This window comes from Charadrius vociferus, unplaced genomic scaffold (assembly GCF_000708025.1).
Source record: "Charadrius vociferus isolate BGI_N301 unplaced genomic scaffold, ASM70802v2 scaffold332, whole genome shotgun sequence".
Classification (NCBI taxonomy): Eukaryota; Metazoa; Chordata; class Aves; order Charadriiformes; family Charadriidae; genus Charadrius; species Charadrius vociferus.
The window spans coordinates 217,701-229,169 of NW_009647418.1; the positions used below are offsets into that span (position 1 = coordinate 217,701).

The 11,469-nt window shown below is 42.2% G+C and overlaps 1 protein-coding gene across 1 annotated transcript in view; it reads left to right on the plus strand.

Annotated features, from left to right (window-relative positions):
* Positions 1 to 9,306, plus strand: part of TMEM132D (transmembrane protein 132D) — a gene marked incomplete at its 5' end in the record, with an annotated part of 207,586 nt that extends 198,280 nt beyond the window's left edge. The window contains 4 exons of the mRNA XM_009880325.1: positions 1,266 to 1,471; positions 3,362 to 3,635; positions 5,070 to 5,261; positions 8,125 to 9,306. Of these exons, the coding sequence (XP_009878627.1) occupies positions 1,266 to 1,471; positions 3,362 to 3,635; positions 5,070 to 5,261; positions 8,125 to 9,306 (1,854 nt within the window). The remainder of the gene's footprint in view (positions 1 to 1,265; positions 1,472 to 3,361; positions 3,636 to 5,069; positions 5,262 to 8,124) is intronic.
* Between the last annotated feature and the right edge of the window lie 2,163 nt (positions 9,307 to 11,469).

Below are 11,469 nucleotides of genomic sequence, written 5' to 3' on the forward strand. Positions count from 1 at the left end.
GCTGAAACCAATGGCAGCTATGAGATTTTGACCTTAAAACAGGTATTGCTTGGAACAGAGGTGTTGCAAGAGTCACGATAACCTTGTTTGGTACGTTACCTAGGCTCAGAAAAGCAATGATGGAAATGGATTTGCTGTGGATCTGTCCGTAAGGGGATGGGGGCTGTTGTTGTGTAAAGATAATAACATTAGGAATGCAAATTATCCTAAAAAAGCTGGTGATATTTAAATACGATTTAAATTTATTTAGCATTTAAACAGAAAAGTAGAAAATGGCATTAAATTCAGATGAGGATAAGACTATGTGTTCTGGAGTCAGAAATATTAAATACATCTATAGAATGGAATAGAAGGTCTGCCTGGTAATGGATTGTGAGAAGAGTTCAGGGTTTTAATAGATCATTCCTTCAGATCATCAGCACAGTAAAGTGGTAGTTAATAAATTATTTGACGTGTACATTTACTCATATATTTTAACTAGCTGTAATGAACAGGTCCTGTCAGCTCACCTAGATCCTTGCAATAGCTGCTAAATCGCTTGAGTGAGATTTAGTAACCCTCAGCAATATTGATGTCTAGAGCTGCAGGTAGTAAATAAAGTGACACCAGGACTAGCTTGAGCAGAGCATTTTGTGAGACCTTTGTCAGGCTTGCAGCAGAGAAGAAGCTGTTTGGCCCCGATGAACACCACTGGGCATCAGTGAGCTCTTCCCTGTGATTAATTTTTGGTTGATGTGACCACCCCATGCCGTGGCACCTGTAACGGGACTCCTGAAGAACGCTTTGTCCTAATTTGGGGTTGACAAGAGAAATTTGTCCCTTACTCAATTCTGTATACAAGCAGTTGCCTGTTTCTCCCTGCAGGTATGTGATACTCCTTGGACTGCACACAAAGCAGAAGAGGAGGATAGTAGAGTCTGACTGAGCTTTGGGGAGTGGAGAAGAATCCTCTCTCGGTGCCATTATACTAGGACTATCCTGGTGTTGGAGTGGGAATTGAGGACAGAAATAAGCTGTTCTTTTATCTTAGATTATACTGGAAATGTTTATAGCAGAAAAAGCCTGCCTGTTAAAATGCCAAATTATACAGGCTATTAAGGACGCACCAGGCACCATTCCTTGTTATTCCTAGTTGTCCTCTGAACTTGGAGGTAGTTTAAACCTAGATCCTTTCTTTTCCTCCAACTCACTTTCCCAGCATGTGGTGTACTTTATAATTTGTGAAGAGACTCGTTCATTATTTTTTTTCTTTCTCCTTTTTTCAGGTTTCTGACAGATGTGACTATGTCTTTGTCAATGGGAAGGAAATGAAAGGCAAAGTGAATGTCATAGTTAATTTTACTTACCAGCATCTGAGTGCCCCTTTAGAAATGACAGTCTGGGTTCCTCGTCTCCCACTGCAGATAGAGGTCTCTGACACAGAACTAAATCAGATCAAGGGGTGGAGAGTCCCCATCATCTCTAATAAGAGGTAGGTTTCATTAGAGGATGTTCATTCTGGGCTGTGCACTTGCCAAAGACTGTCAGGGCCAGTGGATCTGAACATGCTCATTTGGCCTTAATGCAATTCTGGTGTAAATTTGAAGGTCACCAGACATTTATTCAATAGGTTCCTGCACTGGACATATGAGGGAAATGGAAACTGTAGGTTGCATGATCCTGCACTGGAAATCAATTTCCTTTTATAGCACTAGTGACAGAGGTGGAAAGAGCCAATTGGTCAAGTGAAGCAGTAGGAAGACATCAACAAGGACCAGCTCTAGCAAGGCTGGTCAGTCTCCAGCCTGGTTTGCAGGTTCTGCTAGTTAATGTATTTATTGTTAATGGTCACAATTAGTACATAGAATCATATAACGGTTTAGGTGGAAGGGATCATCTAGTTCCAACACCCCTACCACGGGCAGGGACACCTCCCACCAGCCCAGGTTGCTCCAAGCCCCATCCAACCTGGCCTTGAACACCTCCAGGGATGGGGCAGCCACAGCTTCTCTGGGCAACCTGGGCCAGTGCCTCACCACCCTTATTTTGAAAAGTTTTTCCTAATATCTAATCTAAATCTCCCCTCTTCCAGTTTGAAGCCATTCCCCCTCATCTGATCACTACATGGCCTTGTAAAAAGTCTCTCTCCAGCCTTCTTGTAGGTGCCCTTCAGATCTTGGAAGGCCACTATAAGGTCTCCCTGGAGTCTTCTCTTCTCTAGGCTGAACAATCCTAACTGTCTCAGCCTGTCTTCATAGGATAGGTGCTCCAGCCCTCTGACCATTTTTGTGGCCTCCTCTGAACCTGCTCCAACATGTCCATGTCCTTCTTATGTTGGGGACTCCAGAGCTGGACGCAGTACTCCAGGTGGGGTCTTGCAAGAGCAGAGCAGAGGGGCAGAATCCCCTCCCTCCACCTGCTGGCCACGCTGCTTCTGATGCAGCCCAGGATATGGTTGGCCTTCTGGGCTGCGAGCGCACATTGCCGGCTCATGTTGAGTTTCTCGTCAACCAACACCCCCAAGTCCTCCTCAGGGCTGCTCTCAATCTGTTCTCCCTCCAGCCTGTATTTGTGCATGGGATTGACCCAGCCCATGTGCATGACCTTGCACTTGTTTCATATCACTGTAGGGTCCAGCGACACTGATCAGTGTCCCAAAGTCAGGACACTGATGCACTAGGGCTTTAAAGATACTGTCCGTGCCCACAGGTCAGTGACGGGCGAATGACAAGACAGAGGATGGATCTAGGCAAATCTGGACTGGTTGTATCTGTTGCTAGTGTTATTAAGAACCAGAAGAACAAATTAATAAAGTAGGTACTTGCTATTCCCACCTACCTATGAAAACATCATTTATTACCATGTTTCTGTTAGTATCACAGCCAAGAGATGGGGATTTTAGTGGAGATGTGATTTCAACCTGAATGCCATACAGAAAGGAATGTGTATGTGGGTGCAGAGGAGATTTCCATGGCAACACAAAGATGTTTATGGGAATATCCAGAAAGAAAAAAAGTGTGAAGGTCCTGAAAGTAAGAACTTAACATGGAAAATAATGAGAGATATTTGGAGAGGACAGTGTGATAGCAAAGCTAGCAGCCTGGTTATTTCAAAGCTAGCAGTTGGTTATTTCAGCAGGTGATTTGGAGATCGAGGCAGCCTAGAGGTCTCAGTTATGAACAAGGGAAACAGGCTAAAAGTGGGGGAACCTGACTGATTTCAGAAATGCACTGAAGGAAGCAGCTTCAGCAGAGCAGTGGAAGGGGGCAAAGGCCCCTTGTTCCAGCGACTAGTCTGCAGTCTCATGTCAGCAATGTCTCTCCTATTGCAAGCTCTTCCCAAACCAGTTTCAATTAATTTTTGATTCTTGGTTTCCTACCAGACCAGCCAGGGACAGTGATGACGAAGAAGAGGATGAACGTAAGGGAAGAGGCTGTGCACTTCAGTACCAACATGCGATGGTGCGAGTCCTCACACAGTTTGTAGCTGAAGCCTCAGACCCCAGTGGCCAGCTAAGCTATTTACTGGGTTCTGACTGGCAGATTGACATTACCGACCTGGTGAGTGACTTCATGCAGGTGGAGGAGCCAAGGATCGCTAAGCTGCAGGATGGACAGGTTTTGATCGGGCAGGAGCTTGGAATGACAACGATTCAGGTAGGGAAAATTAATTACTTATTCCTTTTCCTCCATTAACCGGCCACCCTGGGAGCTGAGGTACTGATGAGGTGTACAGCAGCTTCTTGCATTAGCAACAGAAATTGGAGCCATGAGGCTTTGAATGGAGCAGAATTGCAGCAAGGACTGGAAAACACAGAAGAGATGGTTTGCTCTTCTTATCTTGTGCCCTAAAGTAACATAGGTTGGACTTATAGTAAATGTAGTCCAACATGTATATTTGGAGGCTGTTTCTGATTATTTTTGTCTAAGGCTTTTTTGAGCTGGAGCCAGTACATGGGCTATCACAAGACATGCAGCTGGTGAAACAGATCAGTCTTCTCCAAGCCTACGCTGAGAGAGCAAAGGGTGAAGTGCCTCAGTGTCCCCGCTCTGACGTAATTCACCTAAACTTATGCATTGTGTCATTGGCAGCTTTTCACATGTAGTTCTTCCTGCCACGCAGAGAAATACTGGCCTGGAAAATGAGGTCCCAGAAGAAACAGGAAGGGGGGAAAAAAAAAAAAAAAAGAGAGTAATCCAGTGGTACTACAAAGTAGAAAACATGTTAACAAGCACTGGCACAGGAAAAAGAATCTAGCTCTCCAAACGTGCTCATCATCCCAAACTGTCAAACCAGAAAACAACAACCACACCTGTCGATAACACAGGTTGTCAGGGCTGGAGAAACAGTATTCAAGATTTTGACTTCGCAAAATCTATGTAGATTTTCCGAATGACTTTCCAAAGCTTTGGGACTTAAAATGCTCCAACAAAAATTCACATAAAACTGTGTAAAGCTGAGAACAATTGTATGTAAAGAATACCTCTTATAAACTGCTTCCAAAATGCTCTGTACCCTATATAGATCATTAAATTCAACTTGCTTGCTAATGAGCATCTTTGGATGTCATGTATCAGTGCACTGACCTCCATGCACATTTTTTTAATACAAACAAGTTTTGTCTGTCAATTTTGTATACAGTACCATGAGTGTTTATTGTAGCAATACATTAGCCTTCTTTCTGTAGGATAGAAATAAATGCCATTGATTTTATATAAATCTACAGATTGCATTATATATGTGCTACCTGAAAACACAGTCATTAATAAAATAAATTGCATTTTATATAAAGATTACATTTTCAAATAGTTGATATGTCTGAAACAGATGCAGTTAGCATAGTGCAGAGGTGAATGGCATAGCTGATTAGAATTACATGGGTAAAAGATTTTTTAAGCACCCTATTATTGCAGAAGAGTTATAAAATGTGACTAGCCACTTTTTAATCATATTCTAATAGTGTCTGTCTGCTAAGAGTAATTCTGCCCATTAACATAAATATTACTTATCTGTATTACAGTAGCTCTGTGTAGCTATTTTGCTTGGTGCTATGTAAAATGGCTGTTGCTAACTTTGCTTTTTCTTTTCAGATATTGTCCCCCCTTTCGGATGCTATTCTGGCTGAGAAGACAGTGACAGTTCTGGATGAGAAAGTGACAATAACTGACCTGGGAGTGCAGCTGGTGACTGGATTGTCGCTTTCTCTGCAGCTCAGTCCAGGAAGCAATAAGGCCATCTTTGCTACAGCAGTAGCCCAAGAGCTGCTCCAATCTCCAAAGCAGGTACTGTTGCCCACATGTATGGTGTTGTGGAAGGATACCGCTCTGATTCGCTATACCCAACATTATAAGCTGATGGAATCAAGCAGGTTTTTATTAATAATATACTAATCAAACATTTTCCTTATAGGCACTTTTTTCTGAAGGCCACCAGGTGATCTAACAGAAAAACGGCACTGTGTCTACACAACCCCAGTCAACAAACAAGCGTACTCCATCTGTCATGGCTGCATACCGTAAATAACACATGCAGTTCAATGATGTGTCATAATTAGGCAACAGCAGTCCCCTTACACACACACCCCCACACACACCCTTTCTGTCCCATCCAGCACCTACTATATCAGAGGAGATATTGCCAACTAGATTGCCAAGTACAGCCTTCCACCACAGGCAACCGAATCAACCCTTTAAGCACATCTTTAAATGAGAAAGTTTTTCATGCAGTGCCAAACTCTTCTTCCTTTAGTTACTTTCTGTGAGCATTTTAAGAAGCTGGGGGAACATCCCTTTCATTCTGATTCATTACTGGAATATGAATCAGCATCATTGACTCATTTCCTGATTCATGATTTCATAAACCAACTTTTGTTTCCCTATTATTCTTAGTCCCTATATTAGGGAACCAACAGTTACCAAGGGATTTTGGACTTTACCATGTCCCTGTCAGTCCCTGCTTGATATTTGTCCTTGTGCTTCCGACTGCATTTGAAATTTAAACTTTTTCTTCAACCCAAATCCATCAGCCTGGGATGCACTGGGCTCTTAATGCTTAAACGTGTTCTGAGCTTTAAAGGTAAATGATCATGGCATGCAAGTTTGAAATCTGGCCAACTGTTGAGATGCTTTAATTCATCATAGGATCTTATCCTTGGGATGCAGGATGAGAAATAATGCAGAACTGCTGTCTTTATAGGGTGATAAAAGTCAGGCTCCCATAGTATTCGAGGAGTTAAGAAATCGATGCCAGGCAGCTAGAAATAGGGCCAGTGAGCTAATCCTTTGCTGACATGGGGAGTTAAACAAACTACCTTGAAATCATCCCAAAAGCCAGAGTTGATGTCATTTATTCCCAATATGCTGCCCAGCACTGACCTTTCAGTTCCCAGAAACAGAGTCTAGATGAGTCCCTCTCTGGACGCAGGGGTACAGTGAGAACAACACTGGGTCAGTGTTAAACCAGCGAGGAAGATGTGCACCCTCCACCCTTCAAGGACTGCCTCCACTTTGAAAGGCATCTGATTCCTTCTGTTGCTTAGTACGTGATTTTTAGAGCACAATCCCTACAAGCAAAGCAAGGCAAAATTATTAAATGATTATGCAGGTTTAAGCAACACAGTGGGAGGATGAGAGTTGATGACATAAATGCTATGCGGCCTTCAAGAAACATCCAAAGATTAATAAACACAAAGCCGGGATTTATGACAGTGTCAGCAAAGTCTTAGGGCTCTGTCCTGAAATAGAGACAGAAGCAAATCTCCCATTGAAGCACGGGGAGCTTTGCGGCTGTAAGGATTTCAGAATCAGGCCAGTAGATTATGCACGATACAATCCCAAAAGACTGGAGGCTTATTCTCCATGATCTGAGCAGGTGAATGACTATGTGCTAGAAACAATTTAAAAGATAATGATAAACATTTATTCTCTGTATATATGTTGAGTTAGAGTGTAAATACCATCTGTTTGAAAAACTGCTTATTTAAAGAAATGGGACTTGTATAATCACGCTTTCAGCAAGCATGGTTATTAATCTTTTGGTTGGGTCTTTGTCTGTCTGTCAGGCTGTCCCTCAGAGCAGGATGATCCCACCTCTTACCAGACAAGAGCTTGCATCATTTTAGACACCAAAGAATCCACACATCAAGCCAGGAGTCTTTCTGGTGTGGATTCTCCAGCGTCTAATAGGGTGCAAATATCTCAGCTGAAATGGAGCAAGTCAGAGCATCAGAAGCAGGAATTAGATTCTAGGAGAGCAATCTGAGTCTTGTCTGTAAATTATTTATGTGTGGATCCCAAGTCTTTTTCAGGTAGCATGACAATTTTTGATAGCCCTTTGAGAGTCCTCAGAGGACTTGATATTCAGAAATGGGTGAGCACATGTTTTCTGAAATCTAAGAATACGTTAAAATGTTTCAAGTTGGAAACCAAAATCGAGGTTTCAAGGAATGCTGCACCATCACACACGTGCAGGAAAGAATTAGTACTCAGGTCTGACCCTTTTACATGCCATAAGCCTCCATGCAATATACAATCTGAATTGCTGTGACACGAGATTAAACTTCATTATTGTCTTGCTTTTAATTGCTAACAAGCATGAAAATTACCCTGGCCATTTCCTAAAGAAGCAACTGATTGGTTTTCTCTGCTTGTACAAAACATTTATTTAATTTGAGAGACAAAAATCAAGGACTGAAGTTATGGATCCATGTATGAACCTACTTGCTATATTAGGTATATTTTAACATGTGTTGTGTGTAACAAGAGGAGACTTTGTATTTTAAGCAGTTTAGAAATAATGTAATTTTTTTTTTTCATTTAAATATACAACAGTAAATGATCTCAGTCACTGGTAATGCTTTCTGACATGCAATTTATTATGGTGCTGAAGTAGATTCTGCAGAGCCCAGGGGATACAGCTCCTTTAAGCACCTTTGAGGAAACAAATCTTATTATCAATGAGCGTTTTAAACTAGCATTTCTCTTCACATTTTTGGCAAGGTTTTAATTTTATTGCTCTCCCTTTTCATTTCTTTTCTGGTTATAAATGGTATACGGATCTTGTGAGGAGGAGGGAATAGACCAGGGCAGAACATATTTCCCTCGATGTTTGTTCTGAGTGCGCGTGTATTTGTTTTATATATTATAGGAAGCAGCCATCAGCTGCTGGATCCAGTTCAGTGATGGATCTGTCATGCCCCTGGATATTTATGACTCCAAAGACTTCTCCTTGTCAGCTACATCTTTGGATGAGAAGGTCGTCTCCATTCACCATGACCCCAAATTCAAGTGGCCTGTGATTGCTGCTGAGACAGAAGGCCAGGGGACACTGGTGAAGGTGGAGATGGTGATCAGTGAATCATGCCAGAAATCCAAGAGGAAGAGCATCCTAGCTGTTGGAAGTGGTAGCATTAAAGTCAAGTTTGGGCAGAGTGATGCCAACCCTAACGTCAGTGACAGTAAACACAGGGGTGCTGGTGTCCACCTAGAAAATCATGCCAGTGACCGGCGTCAGAAAACCACTTTGCAGGAAAGAGCTGGCCTAGATGGCCGGTACTACAGCTCCTCAATGGGCCAAGAGCAAGGCAGAGGGACCACCACCCAAAGGTCTATTTTAAGTAAAAAAGAAGACAGAGAAAGCCTCCTGGATGACGACAGTCATCTGCAGAACATCCCAATAGACTTCACAAGCTTCCCTGCACAGGTGGATCTGCCAAGAAGCAATGGAGACTTGGAAGAGAATGACCTAGTCCAGACCCCTAGGGGACTTAGTGATCTGGAGATAGGAATGTATGCTCTTCTGGGAGTCTTTTGCCTGGCAATTCTGGTCTTCCTTATCAATTGTGTCACTTTTGCTTTGAAGTACAGAAACAAACAAGTTCCCTTTGAAGAGCAAGAAGGCATGAGCCACTCTCATGACTGGGTTGGGCTAAGCAACAGGACAGAACTTCTGGAGAATCACATAAATTTCTCATCCCAACAAGATGAACATATCACAGCCATTGACAGAGGAGTGGACTATGAAGAGAGCAAATATCTCCTCAACACAAATGCCGCCAAAAATATTAATGGACAATCTTTCAGGTCTACTGAGTCCACATTCACTGAAGGGAAAGAACAGAAAAGTGAACCAACTACTTCTCCTACCTCTAAGAGGAAACGGGTTAAATTCACCACCTTTACCACCATCTCCTCTGATGATGGGTGTCCAACTGTCAACTCAATCTTGATGAGTAGTGAGGATGACATTAAATGGGTCTGCCAGGATATGGACCTGGGGGAGTGCAAAGAACTTAAAAACTATATGGAGAGATTACATGAAAATGTGTAATGAGACACAAAAGACTTTTTTGTTTGGTTTGTTTGTTCGTTTGTTTTTCACTCACCTTCTGCCTTTAATTTTGGGTAGTGGGGCAAAAGGTTGTCTTGATAACAAGAGTCAGCTGGTGGATAATAACTCAATGGAGCCCCAAGAAGCCACCCAAAAGCAGCTGGGAGAGCAGAGATCCTGGACAGCTCTTAAAATTCAAGTCTTCTCTGTGCTCAGAGATGGAAGTGAGAGATGTGTGTGGTTTTTTGATGCATGGTAACATGAAAAAAAAAAAACTTAGCAAAATAATACGGTCTCATTCTCTGAGCTTTCCCAGGAAATCAATAAATATAACAAACTCCAGTGCGGTTTGGATATTACAAAGTTCACACAGCTCTACTGTTCAATATTGCAAGCTTTGGTTAAAAGCAAAAAATTGTTCTCAGAATAAATAGATCCAGGAAGAGAGCATGTCATTCAAGCCACATGCAGAGAATATACATCCAAGAACATTAATTTAAAGCTGACAAAAAACCAACAGTCTGAGCAAAGCAGTTCCCAGAGCTGAAAAGTCATGAGTTTCCAAAGAATCTGGAGGGGGAAAAGGAGTAACTGGGCTGTTTACAAACCAACATGCTTGCCTCCCAAGCACTGAGAATGGATACACATATACAGTTAAAACTGAAACTCTCTTTTAAAGTAGATGCCAAGGTAATAAACTTTGCCAGCCAATTTTCAGTATTTCTTAATTTGTAAAATAGGAGAAGGTATAATCTATACTCAGAATATCACTCATATAAAGGAAGGTCTGTTTTGGAAAGTTTGAGAGAATAAGCTATTTTTAAAAGTCCACTTTATTTGATTGTCCTGTTTCAAATTTGTATTCCCAGCCATTTCCCTGGAGTGCTCCCCATCTGGTATCCTGAGGGCAATTGCTAGCATCAGTCAACTTGGGAAGCGTGTGGTTTCTTCCTTCCCTTCCGTGCACACTCGCTTCTCCACGATGTGCTCTTGCCAAGCACAGACACTCTCGAAACCACGCTGGTACTTGTTTTACATGCTGTCATTTACCAAAGTTGGCCACTCTCTCTTGGGTAAGTGTAATTTGTGCTGAACTCAGACACCAACAGCAACTGCCTCTTTCTCCGTCCCCTTCCCTGGGAGAGGTCAGGTTGTTCAGTTCCTTCTGCTCATGCTTCTTCAGCCCCTGCTCCGCACGTTTAGAGGGCACTCACAGGTCACAGAGGAGTGCTGCACGTTCAACATTGAAACCTGAACGGCTAAACTCGGCAGATAACATTTGTTTCTCCTAGAGGTGATGATTATCTTTTGTTTTCCTCTGATAAGGCTGTACATACGATAGGATTTCAGTGATTACCCTTTGAATCCGATGTGCCCTCTAGCCCTAAAACCATGACATTTTTTTGTGAGGTCCAAAAGCAGTCTCCAGTGACCAGTGGCAAAGTGCCAAAGCACTAACTAAAATCCAGCTTATATTTCAAGTTTTCCTTTCCTTTCCAGAGTGAGTCCTTGCCCTCCTTTTATTATTAAGTCTCTTTCTGTCATTGAATCTAGGTTGCTCAGTTTAATACACACCCTCCCTCCCACAAGCACTTAGATTGAATCCCTCTATATTTAGAATGTACTGTAGATTGTAAGAATGTAATATATATATTTATAAACATGCCAACTGTGAATAAAATTTGCATTTTAGTGGCTTCATCTTTTTTCCTACTCTGAATGCCTCTTTCCTTTCACTGTCAGAACGTTTACCCTAAAAGACACTGGCAGCAATATGGAGACTTGTCCTTTGATGAAACGGTGAATTAAGGCTCTTGACACAATCTAGTCACAAAGTTTTACGTTGTGCAATGTTGGGGGGAGAAGATACAACATCAACGACATGTTATGCTACAAATGTATTTGCACCAAGTCACCCTTCCAAGATTTGAAACTATTTGCAAATAAATCCACCTGCATATTTCTAGCCTGAAAGCCTGATATGTGAGTTTCTGGTTTTGGTGCGATTGAGAAGATCCACACTTGGCTAAATGCCCTCGAAGACAATTTGAAAAGAGTAAGTTGGTGTAAATAGAGCAAATGCGCCTGAGACTTTAGAGATCAATACTTGCACATCAGATGGTCTTTGCTTTCTTTCAGCACCTCTCACCAAGGCCGGCATTC